Source organism: Panthera onca, chromosome C1, assembly GCF_046562875.1.
Source record: "Panthera onca isolate mPanOnc1 chromosome C1, mPanOnc1 haplotype 2, whole genome shotgun sequence".
In the NCBI taxonomy this organism is placed as follows: domain Eukaryota; kingdom Metazoa; phylum Chordata; class Mammalia; order Carnivora; family Felidae; genus Panthera; species Panthera onca.
Window position 1 is genome coordinate 71,092,845 of NC_138346.1, and position 26,886 is coordinate 71,119,730.

General features: G+C 34.4%; 1 protein-coding gene and 2 pseudogenes across 6 annotated transcripts in view; 2 read left to right on the forward strand and 1 right to left on the reverse strand.

The window, feature by feature from the left end:
- TANK (TRAF family member associated NFKB activator) overlaps positions 1–26,886 on the reverse strand; it is a 94,236-nt gene that overhangs the window by 10,597 nt on the left and 56,753 nt on the right. For 5 of the 6 annotated variants that reach the window (XM_078451209.1, XM_078451206.2, XM_078451207.2 and 2 more), the window contains exons 3-4: positions 22,669–22,777; positions 21,537–21,655 (exon numbers count right to left, since the gene is read on the reverse strand). In XM_078451209.1, the coding sequence (XP_078307335.1) occupies positions 21,537–21,655; positions 22,669–22,777 (228 nt within the window). Of the gene's footprint in view, positions 1–94; positions 6,491–21,536; positions 21,656–22,668; positions 22,778–26,886 lie in introns of those variants that run through there. The other variant, XM_078451211.2, reaches the window with a different exon arrangement.
- On the forward strand, positions 7,471–7,612 carry LOC144617326 (U2 spliceosomal RNA; annotated as a pseudogene).
- LOC144617315 (large ribosomal subunit protein eL43 pseudogene) lies at positions 9,914–10,454 on the forward strand (annotated as a pseudogene).

Below are 26,886 nucleotides of genomic sequence, written 5' to 3' on the forward strand. Positions count from 1 at the left end.
CTAAACTCAAATGAGAATAGGTTAACAGAAAATACAATGGAAAATTCACCTCCGTCATTGAAACATATATGTACGTAGCTTATAGATACATATCTTTCTTTTCTTTAAATAAGAATCATCAGGGAAAAAGGAAAACTGAGGCAGAAGAATAGGATGGAGACAAGAAGTATTTCAGGTAACTTCTGTAATTACTATTTCCAGTACTGACAATTTAAGAAGCACCTGATATGACCAGAAACCAGGAAAAAAAAAAATCTGTGTATGTGTGTGTATTTACTTCTTTTCCATTATTGGTCTATAGGTTTAAGTTAATGTCTTTGTATTTTCTTATAGATTCTTTGCTGAGGAATGCAGCTGTGTAGAGAGGAAGAAAGAAAACCAGGCTACAGCACCTTAGCATTTAACAAGCATTTTACAGATAGTGCAATGATGTATTTAAGCTACTTTCTGAAGCTAAGTTCTTGCCTTTCACTCCCACCCTGTGGCTTATTCTGGTATTACATTCATTCTGACATTTAAAAGTCAACATTAAAAAACATGTAATACATCCACTGTATGGTTTAGATTTTTTAAAAATCTTTAATAATACCTAGAAAACTCTGTGTATGTTCTAAAGTCACAAATTGACAAATACAAAGATTTGAAGAAGTCTTAATATTATACAATCATAAATTATAATTCTACCAAACCTGCATAGGTCTTGTTTAAGTTCAAATGAAACCAGTGGTCATTTATATTTAGTGACTTTTTAAGATTTAAGGTCATTGTAGCCATTATTAAAGTGGATGATTTTACTTCATTGTTTCTTGTCATCTGAGTATAACTCTTTTAATCTTGCTTTTCGAAAAGTTCCTTCAGTTTCTTAGGAGTCTCATTTGTTCTTTAAGAAAAAGACTTGATTCCAGTTTGTTTTTTTAAATTAGTATCTTCTCCAATTTATTTCAGTTTATTGCTCTACTTCTCCAGCTTTTTCTAAATACCAGTGTTGGCTTAACATTTCTAAAATAGAGTATTCCTTTAATTAGTAAAATGAAATCTCAGCAACCCAAACAATTTGTGATTTTATATATTATGTTGTCAGACTGAGGTAACAAAAAGATCATTTGCTGCTGCATACTTTTTGTCTGGCAAGCACTTAGGCCAGGTCTTCTTCTGGATGAAAAGTGTTTTACTGAGCTTACAAAGCAGTCACATCAGAAGACATTTTCACATTCACAGTTTGTTTTTAAAAGCAGTAGACAAGGTTTTTCTTTAGTGTTATGTGCAATTAAAAAACACTCAGTGGATTTTAGTGTGTACTAGGAAGAGAGGCGACATTTTAAAGATAGCCAATCATTCAGGATGCTATAAGTAGGAAAGCAAACTTTTAAAAGATACTATATTAAGGGGTGCCTGGCTGGCTCAGTCAGTAGAGCATGTAGACTCTTGATCGTGGGGATCATGAGTTCAAGCCCCATGTTGGGTGTAGAGTTTACTTAAAAAAATAAAATAAAATAAAGATATTATATTAAATCTGTATCAACAAAATCAGAGAAGAGGTAATATTAAGAGAATAGAAACACTTGGCAATTTAATGTTAAACAAATCATAATATGTGATTAAATAAAATGACTAATCTTTTAAAATTTACTACTAGAAATCCTGAATATGAAACAAAATTATTTTATCACAAGCCAGAAAGAACCAAAAAGAAGCACAGTTGACCCTTGAACTATGGGGTTAGAAGTGCCAACCCCCATGTACAAAACCCATGTATAACTTCTGACTCCTCCAAAACTTAATTACTAATAGCCTACTATTGACCAGAAGCCTTACAATAACATAAATAGTTAACACATATTTTGTATGTTATATATATTACATACTGTATTCTTACAATAAAGTTAGCTAGAGAAAAGAAAATGTTATTACAAGAATCACGAGGAAGAGAAAATTACATTTACAGTAGTGTACTGTATTTATGGGGAAAAATCCACATATAAGTGGACCCAATCAGTTCAAACTTGTGTTGTTCAAGGATTAACTGTACTCTAATTTTAAACCTAAAAATGAAGATATTTACATAAAGTAGTGAAGACTATTCCAGTTCCAAAGTACTGATTTTGGAATCAGTACTTGGAATGATTGCTTCTTATGTTAAAAAGAAACCTTAAAAATTGAGGGGGTGGGGGTGGAGATGAGAAAAAGGTGAAGGAAAAGACAGGAAAAGAATGATAAACTTGTGTATGGTTTGGTAAATAACCTGTGACAACCTACTTGTTTGTTGTTTAGATTTGATAACTGGTGTGGGTGAATTAATTTATCCAGAAAAGACTCCTCAGGTGTATTGGTAGGGGGTAAAGGGAGGACTCTCTTATTAAGAAATTTCCACAAAGCATGTAAACTTAAGGTCTTCAGCTTCTTTGGGATTAGGAATACAGCCCTGCTTTCTGTTATCTTTGTTACTATTATTGAAGAAAACTACTACGATTGTACTACGCAATACACTGCATCTTCTATCATTCACACCAAATAAATCTCTTGATATAGTTCAAATGAAAATTTTAGGTTTCCAGCATCCTAAGAAAAAATTTTAAAAGGGGCCTTTTAACATGTTAGCTCTGCAAACAAACAACAAAATTGGCAAACAGTTCTCCGACACTGTGAAGCAGGGTTTTATCTAGAATGGGTGTAGCATGTCAATGCTATTTTCCATTGTAGCTATCTGACACAACTTTCTGAAAACAATCATTTATACCTCAAAGGATGTAGAATTAGTGTAGTCAATGGCAGCTCCAACATTTCTCCCAGAAACTCAAGACTTGCTTTTCAATGCCAAGTTAATTTACTTAATAAAGACTATGCAGTTTGTTGAACATCCCAGAGAGTAAATAAACATTAAAGGAGGTAACTTGTAGTTTTCTTTCTATTCTCAAATATTATCCAGGCGGACCCTGCACTGCAGGAAACTGAAGTTACTGCGACTTCAAATAAGAAAGCAAGGGAACTTTGAACATTATATTTTAGGAGATTTTAAACGTTAAATCATTCAACAAATGAGTTTATTTTGAGGTACTAAAACTTAAAATACTTAACATTATAAACTGTTCCAAGTACTAGTTTGGAAATGCCGAAGTTGTGGAATGAATACTGAAATAAGAGCTTTACACGTCGTACTTTTCATTTACACTTCCACTATGGCGCTGGAGAAGTCATTCAACTAAATCATTACGATAAACCCATTTGAAACAGTTGAAAGATGTTGTGAAATGATTCCTTAAATTGCCTCTTATGTGAATTGGGAGAATTTTGTTTTAGTGTAAATCAATTTAAGTTTCTCATAGATGGGTATCATATTAAAAATATATGCTCCAGGGCCAGCTGAATATGCAATGAGACTTAAGAAGGAAAAAGAAAAAGTGGCTAATATTTTTGTTAGTCAAAAACCAGGTTTATTCTTAATGCACAGATAATGGAAAACATTTTTGTGTTGGTCTGGGATCTGGCAGATATCAGCATCTTAAAGAAAGAAATGTACGCTTTCCCCAATTCTTGCCTTTATAAAATATTTAGCACAAAAGTGAAAGTATTTTATTCCTTTTATAAACTGATTTGAAAAATAAAGAAGTGACTCACAATAACCAAAATATGGATTTAACCTAAGTGTCTGTAAATGGATGAATGCTAAAGAAAATGTAGTGTGTGTGTACGTGTGTGTGTATACATACATATATATATAGTACAGTTGAGTCTTGAACCATATCAGTTTGAACTGTGCAGGCCCACTTCTACGCAGATTTTTTCAACAAATACAGGGCAGTACTGTAAATGTATTTTCCTTACGATTTTCTTAATATTTTCTTTTGTCTAGCTTATTTTATTATAAGAATACAGTATATAATACATATGCAAAATATGTGTTAGTCAACTGATAACAGTAAGGCTTCTGGTCAATAGTAGGCTATTAGTAGCTATGATTTGGGGAAGCCAAAAGTTAGATGTGGATTTTCAACTATGTGGGGAGTCAGTGTCCCTAACTATATATCTATCTATATCTATATCTATATCTATATCTATATCTATATCTATATCTATATCTATATCCACACACATACATAATGAATAGATCAACCTTAAAAAAGGAAGGAAATCAGGTCATTTGAGAAAACATGGATGAATCTGGAGGACATCACGCTGCATGACATAAGGCAGGCACAGAAAGACAAATTTGCACGATCTCACTTATATACGGAATCTAAAGAAGCCAAAATCATTAAAGTGGGGAGTAGAATGGTGGTTGCCAGGGTTTCAGGGTGGGGGAAATGGGGGGGATGTTGGTCAAAGAGTAGAAAGTTTCAGTTATGCAGGATAAGTTCTGAAGATCTAATATATAGCATGATGATTATAGTTAATACTATTACATTGTACACTTGAAACTTGCTAATAAAATAAATCTTATACGTATTCATCACAATGGAAAAAAGATAACCATGTAAAATGATGGATATGTTGGCTTGACTATGGTAATCATTTCATAATGTATATATGTATCAAAGCACCATATATACTAAAAACATATACAATGAAAAATTTTTAAATGTTTACTTATTTTTGAGAGAGAGAGAGAGACAGAGAGAGAGATGGAGTGTGAGCGAGGGAGGGGCAGAGAGAGAGGTAGACACAGAATCTGAACCAGGCTCTAGGCTCCAAGCTGTCAGCACAGAGTCCAATGTGGGCTCGGACCCATGAACCGTGAGATCATGACCTGAACTGAAATTGCATGCTTAACTGACTGAGCCACCCAGACGCCCCTATGCAATTTTTATTTGTCAATTATACCTCCATAAAGCTGGGGGGAAAATGCAATAAAATTTAGACTCAAAATCATTTTTTTTTCTTAAAAATTTTAAGCAACTGAAGTCAGCAGAATTAAATTGTTATGAAACTTTTAAAGATAATACTAAATTCATTAATACAATGTATACTTTCTCATACGGAATTTAAACTTTAAAAGGCTAATATTGAATAAAGTGGTAAGTTTGCAATGATACATATTTGAACTACAGCAATGACTATCATTCTATTCCAGTGTTCCTATCAAAGATGTCCTCTAAAATTTAGTTAAGATGCAGAAGGAATATTTATTTTTAGGTGGCTCAAGCAACTGTATGTAGCCACTATTGGGTTTTGTTTCTGGATGAGGCTTAATAGAATTATTCTTTTATTTTACTTTATTTATTTTTTTAACTTAAAAATGTTATGTATATATATATATATATATATATATATATATATATACACATACATACACACACACACTTTTTTTTTTTTTTTTTGAGAGGGAGAGACAGAGTGTGAGCAGGGGGGTAGCAAAGAGAGGGAGACACAAAATTTGAAGCAGGCCCCAAGCTCTCAGCACAGAGCCCCACGCCGGGCTCGAAATCACGAACTGTGAGATCATGACCTGAGCTGAAGTCGCATGCTTAACCTACTCAGCCACCCAGGTGCCCCAATAGAATTATGCTTTTAAAACAGAAAAGAGAACTACGCTCTTACTTGGAACAATATAATTCAAGAAATGAGCCAAGGTGAGATAGGATGGATTAGTAAAGGAAACATAAACTGTGGAATAGTTATAAATACTAGCTTGATAAAGTTTTCTACAGAAAAAGGAGAAATAAATGAACAGCGTAAAAAGAAACTGAAAATAATTTACTTATCACTTAGGTTACTGAAAGTAAGAATGAAATGAAAGGAGAAACTAAGGTTGAGTATTTTCTTACCAGTTTTAGATATATTTAGACAAAGATATTATGGTAAAGTCAAGCACTGAATATGGTCTAAATAGGGAGAAAGTGAGAATAGGGCTAAGACAAAAGAGATTAAGGTGGAAACACGAACAAAAAATTACAAAAAAAGAGATCTGATGAGAGTACAAAAGCAGAGTAAAAGGTAAACAAAAAATACAAGAAAATTGTATTTATGAGTATTTGCGGCCGTGTGAAATCTATGGTTCTCTCACCCTCATTAATATTATTGAAAATCTAGCAAAGCAAGAGGAACACAAATCCTATGAGTCTCATCTGCTTGGCATGGCAGAGTATGCCAGGTAAACCCACTGCCAGTGCAGGAACAATTTCAAGGCAAAATGGGATCCATTCCAGAGTTCTGAAGGAAGCAGCAAGAAAATAAACAATATAAGCATGAAGTTAAATACCCCAATTACTTCCAAGATCTTTATAGGATTCTGGTTTAATATAAATACCCCCAAATCACTATCAATTCTACAGTATTCTTTTAAAAAAGTTAAAATCCTTTACTAGTAGTAACACAACGACTATGGTTTCAATTCTATTATGTTAATTTGAAGCAGAGTGAGATTAATACTTTCCTATCATCTGCCTTTGGAGTCTTCACTGTGTATTAGGTTCCTTCTGCACACATCTTTCTGAATTTCTTGGAGAGCCCGACGCAGGGCTCAATCCCACGAACCGTGAGATCTCGACCTGAGCTGAAATCAAGAGTCAGATGTTTAACTAACTGAGTCACCCAGGCACCCCTGAATTTTTCTTTTTTTAAATTTTTTTAACGTTTTATTTATTTTTGAGACAGGGAGAGACAGAGCATGAACAGGGGAGGGTCAGAGAGAAGGACACACAGAATCCGAAACAGGCTCCAGGCTTTGAGCTGTCAGCACAGAGCCTGACGCGGGGCTCGAACTCACGGACCGCGAGATCATGACCTGAGCCGAAGCCGGCCGCTCAACCGACTGAGCCACCTAGGCGCCCCTGAATTTATTTTAATAGGAAGAAATATTGAATTGTGGGGATGCCTTTTTATGAAAAATAGAAAATGAATACCTTAAATGACCAATTAAAAAAAAATAAGATAACCCATTCCCCTCACCCCTTCTCCAAACACTACATTTAAAACAAACTGATTTGGGAAAACCCTCTTCATTAGCCACAAATTTAATGTTACAGCATTGTCATGGTAAACAGAAAATACCTTCATGAAAGTAGCTGTTACTTAAGCAACTTGTATATATTAATTATTTAACTTAATCCACATAATCTTGTAAATTAGGTACTTTAATTTTAAAGTTTGCTGTAGCAAATAAGGCTTTGGAGAGGTAAATGATTTGCCTACAGTTCGGTACGTGGGGTAGCTGTAGTTGGAACCCTTATCACTGTATGATCTTAACTTCTCCAGTTGAGAGAGGACTTGGCTGTCAGAGAAGTTCAGTAGTGGGTATCTAGCATGGTGAGGTAGATATAGAATGGTGACATTTACACACTGTACCAATGCAAACTAATTTTAAGCTTCTAAAACTTGTCATACAACAAATACATTTTTCACTGAGTAGTGATAAGCCAAGTTTTGATGTTTAAATTTTGCCTAGGAAAAAACCTTTGGTATGGCTTTTGTGTGTGTGTGTGTGTGTGTGCTCAAGAATGTCCAAATAGAAATTTACATTTAAAAATAACCCAGATCGCTTCTCGGCCTTTTGGCTAAGATCAAGTGTAAAAATAACCCAGATAGATTTACCCAAGTTCTGTCAAACCAGTTCACTTGCTGACAGAAGTAATCTGGCAATAGTTTTTCTTAACCAAAACTTCACAGTTCAAATATTTCTCAAACTTACTATCAGAAGTTAGCCATTTGACAAAGAATGACAATGAGGTATCTTCTTGTTAATTCTATCCTCTCAAAACCTGAACTCTCTTCCTGACTTCTCATCTCCCAGTAGAGGACTAGACATAGTTTTAGTAGCTGATTTAAAACCCTTGCCTGATAATTTCACTATCTAGATCTACTCAGAGTTGGTGTGTTCCCTTGAAACTGGGTCACGTTTTACTGACTCTCCACATGTTGAGTAATTTTGGACTGTACCCTGAACACTGAATACGTTGTGGAGACATTATGCTACATGGTGCCAAAAGTGGTGATGATTTTGTTTTTGCAGGCACTTGGTTAGGCTTAGATTCCAAACTGTCACTCCTTTCAAGAAGGGTAGTTCAGATTTCAGATCAGTCCTTTTTAAGCTTTAGCTGCAAACTGCTTTATTTGCCCAGCACATCCATGGGCTCTGGGAACAGCCAGAAACTTGAGCTGAATCTAAACACAGAGCTTACGGTTCTCCTTCCTTCTCTGGCTCTCTCCTCTTTGGGGCTCCTTCCCTCTCCCTGGTGGCTATGCTTCTTCTGAACTCATTCTCTTTCCTGATTCTTCCAGCCTGAAGGATGGTGGGCTTTCTATTGGAATTTCAGTCACTGCAACTATGGCCATTCTCAGGACAAAACTATAGAAAACTGGGAATTTACTCTGAACTGATTACTTGCTCCACATTTTGACTCCTCTCTAAAGTATGCAAAGTTCAGTGTCCAGTTTCTCAGGGAGTTGTTCTTGTATATGTTGCTAGAGTTAATACTGTTATTTGTAGAGGGATGGTTAACTACTCATTCTTCTATAACAGAAGCTCCAACTAGCAAACTCAGGGTTTGTTTGTTTTTAATCCCTTCATTCTTCTGAGATTTACCATGGTTTTCCAGAGATGTCTTCATCACTAATCCAATGGCTTCTCTTAAAACTCTCATTTTGTTCACTGCTCATTTGACAGTATTTCACACTACTGACCATATCCTCCTCCTTGAAACATTTTTTGGCTACCAGTATAACATGCTATTTAGGTTTTCTACTTAAAGTTTGATATTTTCATTGGCTTCTCTTCCTAGGCCATAAATGTGGGCATTCTCTAGGGTTCAGACATGGGTACACTGTTCTTCTCTCATTATATACTTTTCTTATCATTCATTCTCATGTCAATTCTATTGAGTATTCATTTCCTACAGTCTGTATTTTCAGGCCTACCCTCTCTCTTGATAACCACTCTCATCTCTTTTGAGCCAATGGATTTTCACTTGTTCTGTTATCTACTGTAGACAGAGTTTTAAAACCTAACCTAATTACCTTTTCCTCAAATATAGTTCCTATTTCTAATCTTCATTTTCTTTTTTTTTTTTTTTTTTTTAATATAAGGCTGTTCTCCTTAGCATCAAAAATCTTAGGGCAAGATAAAATCTTAAAGAAAGTGAGGTAAGGCTTTCCTGACATAGCAAAATCCAAAACAAAACTGTAGGTCTGACAAAGGGCAATAAAATGCCAAGATCTATTATCTTTCTTATGTCAAAAAAGAATAGACATTTATCAAAAAAGTAGGAAGGAGAGAGTTTTAGATTCAGCTTTTGAAAAAAAGTTATTACCACTTTGTCCTTAGGACAAGAGGCGAAGCAAGAGCTAGGGGTAGGACTTGGGACTCCAAGGCTGCAGCATGGAAAAAGAGGAGGAGAGAATGTTTGAACAGCTACAGCAAGAAGGAAAGCAAGAGTTATCATGGCTATTTGGCCATCCAGCATAAGTTAATTTCAAATGACACTTCTGGGGAATATGGACAAGTCAGTGAGCAACATTATGTGGATGCAATGTGTAGGGAAACACACTGTCCTTAATGTTAAATAGTGAAGAGCAATTAGGGATAGAAAAACTGAGTAAACCCAACCAATATGGCCGTTATGGAATTACTCAGAGGAAAACTGAGTTGGAATACAAAAATCACACCACTGCTGACAAAATGGGAGAGAGAAAATAAAAGACACCCATCTTTGATAGAAAAAAATTTTTTTCAGAGAAAACGTCAGGTTTCATAACATAGCAAATAAGCAGCAGAGTTCAGAGAGTATAACACATTAGGTACAAATGAAAAATTGGGTGAGCCTTCCCTGCCTCTCCCCCACCAAATTCTAGAAATACCTCAAAGGGGACTACAAATCTGGTAAGAAGTTGTTAAAATACAATATTGGGAAAAATGCTAGCTAGAGATTCTGCGGTTAAATGAAGTGAAGTGGTTTTCTTACTGCTGATTTCAGATCCTATAATGCATTCTTATGTCTTTAAAATTCATCAGAAAGAGTACACAGTATGCAGCACTTTACAGGTCTGGGGTTCTGTGGAACACTTCAGGAAATGTACCAGGTACCACACGATCTTTTAACAGATGAGAGTCAAAATTCAGTTTGCTCCAGACTTAATATATTAGGTATAGCTAAGTAACTGGGAGCAGTTTACAGATATCATGACTTAATGTATAAAGATGTAGCTCTCTGGGCTCAGACCTAGTTTGCAGTGACATAGCTAAACACACCAAGGTCGGAATCACTGGTAAATATGGGACACGTTATGGTGCCTCCCTTGGGAAAATGGTGAATTAGACTGAAATAAACCAGCATGCCAAATACACGTGCTCCTTCTGTGGCAAAACCAAGATGAAAAGATGAGCTGTGGGGATCTGGCACTGTGGTTCTTACATAAAAACGGTAGCTGGTGGTGTTTGGACCAACATCACTTCTGCCATTACAGGAAAGTCAGCCATCAAAAGACTAAGGAGTTGGAAGACCGGTAGAAGCTCCACCATTTGAAACATTGTTAGCCTATAATAAATGGGTACTTTATGTAACAACAACAACAAAATAAAGTATAAAGATGTAAAACAATTAGTTACCTAATAAATGTGAAAATGATGAACAAGCAGTATGACTTCCATACATAAATAAGGGTTCCTGAGGGGATGTTAAGAGTATTCTTAAAGTATGACGTTTTTTCAATAGAAGGAAAAGTAAGTAACTTACTGAGAAAAAGGCAATATTTTTCTAACAGAAAATTATAATCTAGTAAAACAGTGGTTCTCAAAATAAGGTCTAGGATCCCTGGAAGTCCTGAGATTCTTTCAAGGGATCTACCTTTGGGAAAGAAATCTACCTGGGCCCTGAGTGTCCCTACATTTTTGCTGTGTATGCCAAGAATATAAGGCTCTGATTGTTCTTTACCTGGGATATTTCTGAGGACTGTGTTTGCAGAGGGCAAACATGAAAGCTAATGTCTCTCTTGGACAATGAGCATGCTACTTACTGCTTGCTGTAAAATGACCCATCTCCCAAGCTCAGTGTTCCTTACTTTTAATGCAACCCATTACATATGTAGGCATCCATCTGGGTCTTACCACGTTACCCTTCCCTCTTTCCTGGAGGGACCAACACAAATAATAATGCTCTTGCTGCTTATGTGCTGTGTATAACAAAGATTTTTTTCTGATTCAAGAGCCTTGTGTCTTATTACAGCATCTCTGAAGCAGTAACTGGCTAACTTACTAGCTTGTGGGTAGCGTAAAATCAAATCCCTGACCCTGACATATATGGCGTCAACTATTATCACAGTACTATTAGATGTTATTTGTTTTTTTTACTCTTTTGATATTTATATTGATGATGCAAAAGCAATGGTGAGTAAAACTGCTAGTGCCTGAACATATCAAGGCCATGACACAAAACTGGAGTTACCGTTCTCTTTAATGCCACATACTCAGTAAAAAAAAAAAAAAAAAAAAAAAAAAAAAAAAAAAAAAAATCCTTGGGGTCCTGAAATGTCTCCTTGATGAGATAGTAAAAATTATTAATTTTATTAAATTTTGATTCTAAGTTAATAGCTTTTAAATACTGTGTGAGACAAAATAGGAAATACACACAAAGGACTTCTATCTCATACCAAACTACAAGGGTTGTCTTGGGGAAAAGCACTGGTTCGACTGTTTGAGAGTTGCAAGCTGAACTAGTCACTTTTTTAATGGAACACCATTTTCACTTGAAAGAATGACTGACATGCATGCTATGGTTATTCAGACATTCTCAAAAGCAAATGAAGTTAGCCTCTCACTTTATAGAAAACTGACAAGATTTGTTGTCCATGAAAAAAAATTTTAGAAAGTGAAAATGAAAATCTTGGGAACTGTGTACCCCTTATAGTAAGCTTGACAATTGCCCAATACTTAAAAAGACTTTTATGATGAGATCAGTGATGATGTTAAATGTGATTTTTAAATATCATAAGTCAACATTTGCAAGATCTGCATAGCACAGTGAACCAGTATTTTTCAAATGACCGATTTATGATGCTACAAAATCATATAGGTAAAAGACAGATCTAAAGATAGACAAGATAGACCTCTGGCTTTTAATGCAGTAGAAAAGTTTGGGGCGCCTGGGTGGCTCAGTCGGTTGAGCGTCCGACTTCGGGTCAGGTCATGATCTCACAGTCCGTGGGTTCGAGCCCTGCGTCAGGCTCTGTGCTGACCGCTCAGAGCCTGGAGCCTGTTTCAGATTCTGTGTCTCCCTCTCTCTCTGCCCCTCCCCCACTTGCACTCTCTCTCTGTCTCAAAAATAAATAAACATTTAAAAAAAAAAAAAAAGAAAAGTTCATTGGTTTCAGCTTTTATATTGCAATTGACACTTAAACTACTACTTACTGAATTTTGGTATAGTATCAAAGGAGAACAGCCACAATTTCTAAAAAGGTTATTAAAATATTATTCTCTTTCCTAACTACGTATCTATATGAAGCTAGATTTTCTTCAGATAATTCAACCAAAAAAACCAAAACAATAAAAAAACACAACAAATCACACCAGGTCCAATGCAGAAGCATTTTATAATGTTGGAAAACAAATGTCTTCAAAACGGATTTTGAAATTAGGATGACAGATAATAATATGAGAGAAACTAGATTGTTTTGGGGGGCTAGTCCTAACCTACTGAGGCTGAGAGAATAGACTTTCATGCCTGGGTCAAGAGAAATCAGGGCTGAACAGAATATACTAACTCTTGTTTTGTGGGCTCTGGAGAAGAGTAGAGAAAAGAAAAATGGGAAATGTGAGGAAGAGCCTAATAGGGGGAAATGAGGGGAGAAAAACCATACCAGAAATAATCAAATCTGCTTAGAAGCCTGGGAAGAGAATTTAAGAAGTGATATGCCACTTCTCATTTTTTTCTCCCCTTAAAAATTATTTCCAGTATTATAAAAACAAAAACTCTAAAATGATGTATTGAATTAAAAAAGAGACCCAGAACAGGAAAGGGTTAGGATGGATTAATAACTCAGATTTGGAAACAATCAAAACTGCAACAGAAGTTTCAATATATTGAAATATTCAAAATAGTGAAATGTTTGGGATATTAATATATATTTTTTTTGTTTCTTAAAATCTGTGATATATTTATTATAACACTTTGGGAAAAAACTCTGAACTTTGATGAATGAGCTGACTCAAGAGGATTTTTCTGCCTTCTAATTATTATTCTACCAGATAATCTATAAACAAAAGCCGGTCTCCAAAGAGGAGTAATACAGAAATGTAATACTTTGAAAGAAGGTATATTCAATCCAGTCTCTAGAAACAACTTAGGGGAAATAGGACATTTGCTGTGACTGAGAAGAGGTGCTCACATACATTTCTCCAATACTACATAAGCCTCAGCTTAGGCTGGCATGTGCCATTGTATAGAGGGTACATCCCTATTTTTATCTAATAAAAGATGATAAAAAGAGAAGCTTGAGCATTAAAATATAGTCATTTTTTTAACAAAGTTGAGTAATGAACATTAAGTGAATTTATTTCAAGTTCCTCTCTTAGAAAAGGTAGTGTTTAGACAATGTAACCAAATTTGACTTTTCCCACAGAAATCACTTGATGGTTACATATCTTGACTAATGGTCTAATTTCTAACTTTCATTCAAATGATGAAAAAATATTTATCATATACCTGTATATGACAGTCTATTTTTTCCCAATAAATATGTATATTTTAAATCAGTTTGGTACATGATACAGATTGGTTTTACAGTTTTTAATGGACTAAAATAAACATTTCTAAATATAGTAGTGTCTGCTTATGTAACAAATATCTGTAAAGTAAAATAAGATATTTGAATAGAACTACATCCACATGAACAAATAAGAGAAGAAAAAGCTGAAAAGGTTCCTATATACCTTCTGGATTAAAAAAACACAAATTATTAATGGTTGAAGATAGTAAACTGCTAAAGGAAGGGGGAAACAGTATGCAAGTTCTATTGTAAGAACTCTTCGTGCAAAACTTAACTGGTTTCATATTATGGTTTTGTTGTTAGAGCAGTATTCAAAATTACAGATGAAAGGCTTTATCAGCTACACTTTCACAAAAACTGCTATATGCATTGACAGAAACGTGTGGCAAGGTATTCATAATACGACAGTCTATTATAAAGCTTTTATAATGCTTATAAAACCAGGTACTTGGACAATATATGGCAAGTTGGCCAACAAACATAGTTGAAAAGACCTGCAATAGAAAAAAGGAGAAGCTGGGGCACCTGGGTGGCTCAGTTGATTAAGCATCTGACTCCTGATCTCAGCTCAGGTCACGATCTCACGGGTTTGTGAGATCAAGCCTTGCATCTCTGCGCTGACAGCATGGAGCCTGCTTGGGATTCTCTCCCTCTTTTGTCCCTCCCCCGCACTTGTGCAAGCTTGTGTGTGCACTCTCTCTCAAAATAAATAAACATTAAAAGAAAAAGGGAGAAACTATAGGGGGCCTAAACTCAGATATAGATCCCTAAGTGGGAGCTGCATCTGAAATCCATAGTATATGACAAATGAACACTGCAAGGATGGGGATACCATCTAAGACCTAGACTTGTGAGGCCAGTTTTATAAGTTACAAAAGTTCAGAAAGTAAAGCAGCATTAAAGTTCATACCCTGTCTGTTGAAACTGTCATGCATAACAACTGGAGGAACACACCAATGCCTCTCAAGGACCATCCACAGAATAAGGTAACAAAATAGTAGGGAGCATTCTGTCTTCTGAAGCCACGATTATGTCATTTTAAAAGGGTTATAGTAGGGGCACCTACTATAGTCAGGTAAGTGTCTGACTCTTGATTTGGGCTCAGGTCATGATCTCACAGTTTGTGAATTCGAGCCCCATGTTGGACTCTGCGCTGACAGCATGGGACCTGCTTGGGATTCTCTGTCTCCCTGTCTCTCTCTGTCCCTCCTCTCTTTGAGTGTGCTCTCTCTCAAAATAAATAAATAAACTTAAAAAAAAAAAAGCTTATAGTAAATGAAATTGATCTTTCAAAATCGTCAGTTTTACCTTTCAGCTATGTATGTATGCATGTATGTATGTATGTAATCCTGCACCCAGTGTGGGGCATGAACTCATGACCCTAAGATCAAAAGTTACACACTTTACTGACTAAGCCACCCAGGCACCCAGGTTCAGTTTACATAATGTTCTCCAAAGTGGTCTTGAATAATCTGAGCTCGTATCTAGAAATTATTCTTTTCCCATTAAAATCTTGCAGAAAATTAGGTTTTCATACCTATGCACACAGTACCAAAACATAGGCACATAAGAATATGTTTTCTTTTCTCTCCTTGAACTAAATGTTGATCCCCTGCTCAAGCCTACCTTTTAGCTCACTGGGAATTTTATTTTTAAATTAAGGTCCTATATGTTTTATCTGTACCATAAAATTATAATTAGCATTTCATTTTATCATATAATTAAGACTTCACATTGACTTACAATGTTTGCTAATTGCTTTGGGGTCCAAATCTTTGTTTCTCCAATCAGACTACATGGCTCCTTAAAGTTAGAGACGGATCATGTCTCATTCTTTTTTTGTACTCCTGTCAATGACTAGCAAGACTAGGCAAATAGGAGTTCAACAAATACTTCTTGTCTAAGTGATTGACAAGTGAATTTTTAGACATCAGCTTTCTTCAAACATGTCAGAGCCTCTATATTCACTAGAATTACCAGGTACAGCACATCTTATTTCCTTAATGTTAGCACTGATGGCAGCTCCATGGCTACATCACTGTTTTACTCTTCAAAACCCACAAAATCTTTGCTGCTCCTTGATGCTACCGTCTATCTACCGATCTAATCACAAGAATGGCGACATGAGGGATGGGCCAACTGTCTAACTGGCATCTTTCCGTAATAACTGCATTCTTTGTATTTTTACACTTTTGCTTAAAGCATGTAACTCAGATGAAAAAAGACGTATAAAGAACAAATGAGAAATACATACATAAAATCAGAAACAAAGCAGAAAATCAGCTCTTTGGACACATGATCTCTATGTTAAAAAACAGAAGTTCAAATAAACTCGTATTACACTTTGCATCCTGGATCCTAGACTCTGAAATGACCTTACAATATTCAGTAACGTTGATTTTGGTTATTAAATCAAAACTTTAAGCCAGCATCGACAATATTTCTTTGTTCTTCCAGTGGCTGGCAGTGTCAGGTACATAGCAGTTCAGTCACTGGACGAGTGAGCGAAGAAAATTTACCAGTATCACCAAATTCTTCTATGTATTCAATATCATCACTCCCTATACATTTTCTTGCATCCCAACATTCTATCTAGACTCTTGTGTAACTTCCAAAAAAAATACTGTAGGATAGAAAGATGAGGGCAAACAATTTTTGTCAAACCCTGGACACCTAGAACAGTATTCAGTTTGGCAACTGAAGTGCTTCTCAGAAGCAGTATTATAAAAATCTCTTATTTCCAAGATCTTAAAAATGATCCAGGATATTACAATCCTAGTTTTTAAAAAAGTGAATTAAACAATGCCACTTTATATCTACATTAAGAAACACAATTTGTTATTTAAATAACTGCTCTCATGACATATGCTACTGTGTCTGACAATGGTGTTCTATAAACAAGAGATAGTTTTGTCAAGAATAAGTGTGTGCATTTTTGTGTTGATTTTCTACATATAAATATTTTCAATTTTCAAAACTGGTTATAAAAAAAGAAAACGTAACAACAGGCAATAGTTTCTTGGTTCTCTAAAACACTGCTCAGCTGTTCTCTGGAAAGTCTACATTCACGTCAGAATTTTTGAAATTGTTTTTTTTTTTAATTTTTTTTAACATTTATTTATTATTGGGAGACAAAGAGAGACAGAGCATGAGCATGGGAGGGGCAGAGAGAGGATGAGACACTGAATCTGAAGCAGGCTCCAGGCTCTGAGCTGTCAGCACAGAGCCTGACGTGGGGCTCGAATCCACAAACCGCGAGATCATGACCTGAGCCAAAGTCGGACGCTTAACCGACTGAGCCACTCAGGCGCCCCAGAATTTTTCAAATTGTTAAGATGAGAAGCTATGATATTTGTTTCTTCTGAGATTAACACTGATAGGATTCAGGAAGCTGAATTTACTATTAAATTCTGCCAAGGTCCTTGACTTTTCATTAGTATTTATCACATAAATCAAATACTACACACCACAACCTGATCTATGGTACCCTCTCTGTATGTCACAATCTACCATCCCGTGATGCTTTTAAAATACATGTACAAAATCTCTGGTACTCCTCCTTTCAAGAAGAGGAGCGTATTTCCTTGCCTCTGAAGCACTTTGTGACTTATTTCTAATGAGCAGAATAAAGTGGAAGTAAAGGTATGTGATTTTTAGAAACTAGGTCATGTAAAGCACTGTGGCTTTCTTGTTGCTCTCTTCTCTTGGATCTCTTACTCTCTTACTTTGAGGAAATTATTGGCCAGGTTGTGAGAAAAGGCCATGGAGATGTCTCCTGCCAACAGTCATTTGAGTGAGCCATCTTGGATGTGGATCCTCCAACCACGCCAAGCCTTCAGATGACTGAAGCCCTTGCCCACATCCTAACTTCAGTCAAATAAGATCTTGAACCAGAACTACCCAGCTAAGTCACTTCCAAAACCGTATCTTTGCCAAACCGTAACTTTGCCAAAACCGTATCTCCTCAAGAAAGACTGTGCAAACTATGGTGGTATATGAGAAGTGAAATTCAGGTTTTCCACTAAACTGAGTACTTTTTCTCTAATGTCTCTAAACTAAAGCAGAGTATTAAGGGTCACCCAATTATACAAGCTCTGCTGTCGTGACTTCCTTATGTCCTTTTAGAAGTCGAAGAATTCTTGCATGTTCTTTGTGGAGGAGTACCATGAACAGAGGCTGATCTACAAATTTCATGTTTCTCAAATAAAATTTTCTAAAAGGGCTTTTTTCCCCTCAAATACCCTTTTTCTCTGCTTTTTGTTTCATTTTCCAGGGCAGCCTGGCATTATGGCATTATTTCCTCAAAGTAAGAAAGTAAGAGATCCAAGAGAAGAGAGCAACAAGAAAGCCACATCATTTGCCATAATGCCATAATGTCATTTGTTGCTGTCAAATATCCTAACCAAATCCTGAACAAAATAAATAGTCAAAAGAAAACAAATCCTCAAACAACTCACCAAACAGAAGGAGGAAAGGACTGTGAGCGGTTAGCAGTAGCTTCCTTGTGTTATTGGTTCAAAGCATTTCTATTAGCTTATTCTTTACAGAGCCTAGGCCAACTGATTGGGAACGTGATTTCTAGAAATTGTTTAGTTTTTAAAAAGACTGATTACATAAAATTATATTGGAAACAGAAAAAAAGTGAATTGTACCATTCTCTTAGCCATTTGTACATGCTGCCTTTCAGTTTCTACACGTACATGCACACTTTTACAAAGCTGCAACTGACAACCAATATGCAATTTTTCATTTTGGAAAAACCCTGATACATCCAAAATCAAAATTCTTTAGGAAAGGATTTCACTTGTATTAACTAAAACTGAATTGAGTTTCAACTGCTTAATTGGCCAGTATTTTTCTAAATAAGGCCTATTTTTTTTTTACAATATACAGCCAGCTCTCAAATATTCAATAAATCCAATTCCTTCCTTCTTTTGGAATATATTTCTTCCTTTTAATCTGTTGCATATTTAGTGCTCATTTAGCACTTTGACTCTAGATAATGATGAGAAACCGGAAATATAAGAGTTAATTTTATTTTTATTAAATAGTTACAGTATAAGAAGACTGAGTTGATGAGCTATTCCAAGTATTAAATATGTAGCTGTCACATAAATGTTTCCCCTATTAGTAAAGATCATTAAGAGAACTCACTAGATTTATATTTCTCACTTTATTTTTTCCTCTATTGTCTGTTTACAAATAAAGTTACAATTGTGCAACATTATTAATTCTTTGGAAATAAGCCATCTCTGACATAATTTCTATTACTTATACTTAATGTAAGCCAGATATCCAGATAGTATATATTTTATAGACAAAAGACATCTTATAAAAATAAAACGAATGTAATTTAAAAAATAATTCAGAGGAAGGTTCCCACTGAACACTTACTGACTGAAAAATAAACCCTAAACCTTTCATAAACAATGACAAATTACCCAAATATAAAATAAATGAAATTACTAACATATCTAAGAGCCTTTTACACCATCCTGTTTGTTCTAACCAAGATTAATATTTTCAAAAATGCCTTCTGTATATTTTGAACTAGAGATATTTTATTATCTTCAAAGAAATGTTATAACTGGAATATATATAGGAATTTTGATTAAAAATTGATGGTAAATAATCACATTTCAAAGTCTTCAAAACAAGGGGCACCTGGGTGGCTCAGTTGGTTAAGCAACCAACTTCGGCTCAGGTCATGATCTTGTAGTTCCTGAGTTCAAGCCCTGCACAAGGCTCTGTGCTGGCAGCTCAGAGCCTGGAGCCTGCTTCAGATGCTGTGTCTCCCTTTCTCTCTGCCCCTTCCCTGCTCACACTGTCTCTCTCTCTCAAAAATAAATACTAAAAAAAATTTTTTTAAGTAAAAGAAAGAAGTCCCCAAAACATGAAAATGGAATGTAAATACTGTTTACTTAAGCACTAAGTTTATGTGCTGCCATTTCACAGTAATTCAATTATTTTATAATGCACTATAATAGACCCAATCATAAAATTGTATTTCAGAAGTCAGAATCACTGTTTCTGAATTTTGTCTTTTGCAAAATAAACTGAAACATATTCCAGTGCCAGAGTTTCTTGTGTTTATCAGCATTTTTAGATAAATGGAAATTGGAGTGAGGGTGAAGAGAGCTGAATGATTCAAATAAAAAAACAAGATTGATTTTTAAAAAAATGAAAGGGGAGATACATTAGAGAACTTCTCATTCTATTTTTTATATATATATTTTATATAATTTTATAAATTATATAAATTTTATAAATTTTTATATATAGAAAAGTATTTAAACTGGGTTTCTCATATTTCATGTTAAATAAAAACAAATTACAACAGTCTTAGTTATGGGATCGATAAATGAATAACCTTGGCACACAAAGCTAAAATCTTCTACCATATTTAGAAGAAAAGAAATAAATATAGCATTCTTGACTTAATTGGTCTTGTGGATGTTAAGAGTCCTCATTAGTTAGGAAATCTTATTTTATTGAAAAGCTATTTCATCCTTCTAAAACCTAACTCATTAAAAAATTCCTTTTTAAACACACATTTCAAGGATTCATAAAAACATGGAAAATAATATACATCTATGTATCTAGTACCTTGACTTAACAAGTGTTAACATTTCACTTCAGTAGTTTTCTTTAAAAAAAGAAAAGTTATAGATACAACTGATCTTTCATTTTATTCCCTTCCCAGAATCAGAGACTCTTCTCTCCCCAACTATGGAGGTGATCATTTTTCCAAGAAAGTTGTGGAACGTTCTTGTCCATGTTTTTATACTTTTACTACATACTTGTGTTTTTAGAAACAGTGTCATAATATTTTATATCTGAAAAAATTTACATAAGTCATTCCCATTTTATCATTTTGTAATTTCCACTTTTTGTTCAATACTGTTTCTGAAATCTAGGCATACGAATATATAAATGTTTGGTTTTTAGAACAAAATTTTAGAAAAATTTTAATTTTTCTAAAGTGTTTCCTGTAAAGGTGTACTGTTCTGCCACTGATGGATGTTTAATTTGTTTCTAACCAACATCCTTATACATGTCTCCTTGCAGAGATATGGAACGTTCCTTCTTATATTGTTTCAGTGAAGACTTTTGCCGAACTGGTTAGGTAGATTTTTTAAAAAATTAAGCACAGGAAATTGAAGAACAAACTAGAATGTTATTTTCTAATCCAGAATCATCTGTGCCTTACTACCTACCTTAGTTAAATGTTTTATTTCTTTGTGATATAGAAAAGAGGATACTAGGAAACATGAACCCTAAGCCTTTATTTTACCTGGAAATAGTGCTTCTATTTGAAATATGTAAGTCATTCGTTTGTGTACATCTACAATTTGTTTAGAATTCCAGTGGTGGATCTACCGCAGGAGAACAAAACAAAGAAGCACATGTGTTATGTGTCAGCATTTGAATGTTGCTTTTTGAAGCAATGGTAGGAGTGAAAAAAATCTCCTCCACCTTCTCCCTTGCTCTCGCCCACCCAAATTCGATAGAATACTGACTGAATAATTCAGTAAGTCTGTGGAATCCAATTTCTCATTTCTTATTTTCTTAAAAAAAATTTTTTTTCAATGTTTATTTTTGAGAGAGAGAGAGAGAGACCAAGCACAAGTGGGAGAGGGGCAGAGAGAGAAGGAGACATAAAATCTAATAATGAAAGCAGGCTCCCAGCTCTGAGCTGTCAGCACAGAGCCCGATGTGGGGTCTGAAGCCACGAACCACGAGATCATGACCCGCGCCAAAGTTGGGCGCTCAACAGACTGAGCCACCCAGGCATCCCATCACTTCTTATTTTCTTTAAGGAATAAACCAGCAGTGCAGTCTACCTTTAATTCTTTTTCTCTTGGTATTCCTGATTTTACTTTATCATGTGGCTGATCAAGAGTCAAATTATTCTTTCTTGCTTCACTGTCTTCAAGCAGAGGAACATAGCCAAAACTGTTATCTGCAAGACAAAAACCTCTTGGATATAAGTAGGATATCCCTGTTTTTGGTACCAGCTGAAAAAATAAAAACAAATCAGAAACCCTAATTTTAAAGAAATTTTAAACTATGAGTTTCAGAAATTCTTAAGATAAAAATTACCTTGACAACTTAAATTTGCCCATTTAGATTTTTTCCATTCCCACAAAACTCCTACACTCCCCAAATCAGTGGTATAAAAACTATGTAGAATCTAGAAAACTAGAAGCTCTTTGAGGCCTACCATCAACAAGCAGGATTTTCAGGTATGCACTTCTTGTTTAAGACAATCATTTGCATAACTACTCCATACTTATTATAGGAAAATTAGAAAATGCAGACATACCAAAAATAAATAAATAAATAAAAGCTGCTCACAACCTTTATGACCTGTGAATTATTCCTGTCAAAATTTTAGTTTATATTTTATCACAGTTTTTCTTTTCCAATACATATAAATTCATACAAGAATCTTTTTTGTTGCTTTGTTCTTTCCTATATATAATGAACATGTCTCATGTTAGTAAGTTAACATCTATTATCATCGCTTTTTCTACACAGCTGATGATTATATGAAAGACTATAATTTAACTGTTGAACATTTCATTATATCTAATGTTTCATTATTAGAAGTTATACTGTGATAAGCATCCTTACATATGTATCTTTGAGTATTTGAACACACATTTTCTTATGGCATATGGTTAGGACTTGAATTTTTTGTTTAAAAGGCACAGACATTTAAGAAAGCTTTCACTACTTACTGGCAAATTACCCTCTAAGAAGTTTTATCAACACAGAGTTCTACAAGAATGTTCATTTTCCCACACCCTGGCAAGTACTCATTTCATAAATGAAAACATGTAACTGCACCGCAATCATTAAAATATCAGAACTACTGAGAAACAATGGAGAAATAAAATAGAAACACTTGATTTCCATCTTTCTGTTCTTCAAGAGGTTTAAGAAATACGTAAAAAATAAATATGAAGATACCTTGACTGGAATTCACAAGAAGTAACTGTGATTTCAGCTTGTCAATAATAGTTTGTTGAAGTGACAGCTGTTCCTGTTGCTCACGTATTCTCTGCTCATAGTTCTCAGTCTGTGGACATAAAAACCATTCAGCCTTGTATTTACTGACAGATGTGTGTACATACATCTACTGTCCATTAAGAATTACATATAGATATGGTTTGCCCTATTGCCATTTCCCAGGTAGTGAGCATGTTATTTGTGAGCCAAAAACTGGATCCAACAATACAGTAATAATCATTATAAACATCACTGACTTAAAACACTGTAAAATTTAAAAAGTCACTTTAATTAGAGAAATTTCAGTTAATAGTTCAACTCTTGGTCTTTCAGTTAGGATAAAAATTGTAATTTAGGATTCAGTTCTTAATGGCAGCAACGAAAAAAGCATGAATGACAAAATGGATTCATTCTATCATTCTATGCCACTGTATAAAAATACCTGTAACTTAAAAAATGTTAACATTTCACGTCTCTTAAGTAAAAACACTTTTGAATTTATACTTAGGGTATAAAATCACAAAGAAAGTAGCTCTGACTAAAACCCTATGAAAATTAAAGGAATGAGTACAAATTACAAAATTATACTGACCAAAAACTTATTTTCTCAGATTAAGTTTTAAGAAGCAAGAGAATATGTGCTTAATCCTTACTGGATATCTTAAATATCATAATTTCCCTTATATTTTTAATCCATTCATCTTGCTATTTTATTGCAGTGGCTGTGAAAATTACGCAATGAAAAAAGACAGCAGTTTGCATTAGAGAATATAGATGTTAACAAACCTTCAAGCAAATTTGAAAATGCTACATTACAATTACCAAATTAGTACAAAGTCTTAAAAAATTATCACCAACAAATAACAGAGAATTCTTTATCAATTTTTATCACTGGTGCAACAATAAATGACTAAATTGTAAATTCCCTGAATATAAAAGAAGGTCCTAATAATCTTGGAATGTCCTTCAGTACATACTAAGTATTAGATTTTGAATTTTTTTTTAATTCAGAGTTCAAAATTAATGAAATTATTCTTTTCAGAGACCAGTAAGCTTAAAGTTCTTTATAAATTATATAGCGGTTCCTAGATTCCCAAAATATATTAGCTTAGGAAATTAAAGCAAAATACCACATTTTGCCAAACAAAAGGTGAAATTTTATAAGTAATACACTTCAAAGAAGAGTAACTGACAGAGCTGATAAGTAACTTAGGTGGTTCATTTTCTTTACATGTTGCCTGAGGGTAGTGTTATAGGACTTGATACTCCCATTAAACTTTGCAAAGTAACTTATACATAGGAGATATTTAGTACATGCTTGTTGAAAAAAAAAATAATGGAAATAAAGAATCCAAGTTAAAAAAAAAAAAAGGAATCCAAACTATTATTGCAAATAGAAGAATGTATCTTGTTAATCCATATGGATCACATATCCTACGATTATGAGTCTCAGAACTAAACCTTAAATACCAAAATCCAGTCTAGGGCCATGCCTCTCAGGACAAGACATCTCTTTCCTAGATAAATTTATGCCCAAGTCCCTAGAAAGAGTGAGTTGGCTGACTGAAAGGAGGATTTAAATGTCTATAGCAAATTCTGTAATACCTAAATTTACCTGGGCTGCACAGAGCTACCAGGCTGAGGAATCAGCAAACATGCTGATGTTACTTCCTCACTATCTACTTCTGTGTATTTACGGCTTTTTCCAAAGAACTCAAAGCTCTTCATAAATACTAACCAATAATTGCTCATTCTTTCATCACTATGTTTTGATAGGTAAAAATATTCTATTATCCAGACACTAAGTAACCAGTATAAAAAACTTAGCAAGTTAGAGATAGGCCCAGAATGAGTGTGTAAGTGATTCAAACTTCAGCCTATTCTCTTTCTACTATATATTTTTTCCCCACCTGCATGGAAAACCAAAGGACTCGTATTTTCTTTTGGAACCAAGTCAGAAGGTTCTGCCAGGTAATATTCATCTTTTATCTCTGGCTTAAAAACATACTTTAGCATACCTGCATATAAAATATTATAATAAACGAATAATGCTGAAAATGTAGTCACTGGATGGGAAAAATCAACAACTTTTTCAAGTTAAAGTTTTGAACTATTTCTTAAACCACTTAATAAAGTACTTTATAAACTCAAGCAAATTCTGTAATAAATTAAAAACTGATATTCTGGAAATACAGCAGGGGAAAAGAAGAGCAATGGCCCTTGTTCTCTTACTGCTTTTTCCACATACTTAAAGCAATTATAGTATTCTAGTCTCATTATCTATACTTCTGATTTCACTTTAGACTATGACCTCTTCAAGAGCAGAGACTATTTTCTTCTGGTATCTCTAGAGTATAGCAGAGTGGCACATTTTGAGATGCTAAGTATTAGTTGAATAAATAGACTTTAAGTTGTTAATTAAGTTGTTAATTATCAGAGAAATAGACTTCAGAAATAACTTAAGAAGTTACCTGAAAGAATGGAGAAAGGCTTTGCTTATACTTTATAAGGGAAACAGGAAAAATAGGAGACAGGTCACTAGGTGAATAAGAGAAAAGGAAATTAAGTTTGAGAAAATGGGTGCAAAAGATAGGCAATGTCTGAAGATCTTTTCTTTCTCTTTTTTTGGGGGGGGGCGGGGGGAGAAAAAGGGAAGCTTTTACCATCAGAAAAAAAGGTACCATTTCAAGAAAAGAAAATACATACTCAGAAAATAGTATAAAGATTTTGACCACAAGGCTACAAGATGGAGAGTCCACAAGAAGATACTGATTCAAATTCAGAAATAACCAGTAGAATTCAGTTTATTTGTTATATTTGGAAACTGAAACAGGAAGGTTTCTTTCCTTTTTATTAAATGCTTTTTGTTCACTGAACAGATCTGAATAAACTTATAACCTGAAAAGTCCTTTTAAAAGGTCAGATAATTGTTGCACTGTCACAGTATTTTTTAAAAAACAACACAATTACAAACCAAGTACATTCCAGCCCGATCAAAGATCCCACAAAACAGAAAAATCACTAACAACCACATTGAAAATGTACAACAGCAATGTCTTGTCAACACGTCTGTACAGAGCACAGACATGACAGCTAAAACAGACAGAAGAGAAGATGCTTTTGACAGCCAGTGTGTGTGAATGATTCTTTGAGTCAGATGGCAGCAACAAGTTACCAACTAGGAGATCTGCATGACAACTAACCATCCATCTGTATCAAACACCATCTGGCCAAGATGACTCTGGCTTCTGTGTATTTGACACTCCTTCCAATTCCAAAGACTAGCAAAACAAGTGGTCTACCAGTATCTGAAGAGGTAAACAGGTACTTAGGTATTTGTGCCATAATGCACTCTGTATTCTTTCTTAGTGTTCAAAAGCAAAGCTGAAAACAATGCTGATCAAGTATGGTATACATTTTAAATTTATTAAAAATGGTTGTCCATACATGCCTTCCTTGATTATCATAAACAAAGCAAAAAGATTATCTTTAGAACTGTCCCTTTATCCAGGGAAATTTCAATCTACCTTTAAAGCTAAGGCAGCATATTCTCTATAATTTTGGATATACAGCTGCTCAAGTTTTCATGTGTTTTATAAATATTAAAAGAGTTCTATAAATTGTTTTTTTCCCTATTGCTGACACTGAAAATTCTCATTTTTAAAATATTTTTCAAAGCACTTATTTCCTAGATGAGGGAAAAAAGTTCAAGTACCCTTACGTCATTGATGATACTTGCTAAAGGTCAAACATTATCTCTTTTCATCCTTAAAAACTAATCTCAATATTCTGAAAAATACCACTGTTTTCCTTCAGGTATAAGAAGAAGAGGAATTTAATAAATTGAATGGATTAAAACAAAAAAGAATCTCAATGTAAAAATCTTTCAGACTGTTCCAAGATTAACAAAGAGAACAAAAGCTTTGTAGAACGCTACCACAAATGTTCTCAATACGGAAGCTCCACAGTTCTTGAAGGAAGACAATTAAATAATAACTGTCTCAATACACAGCACTTTGAACACAAACTGTTTTATCTTGAAACTCTGGGTAAACTAAACATCAACTTCAAGTTAAAAAAAAAATTGTATAGGATTAGCAACTCAGAGATCCTGATTTATACAGCCTATTCTTCAACCATTCTCTGCTATATTTTCTTATTATAACTAGGTTATAAACC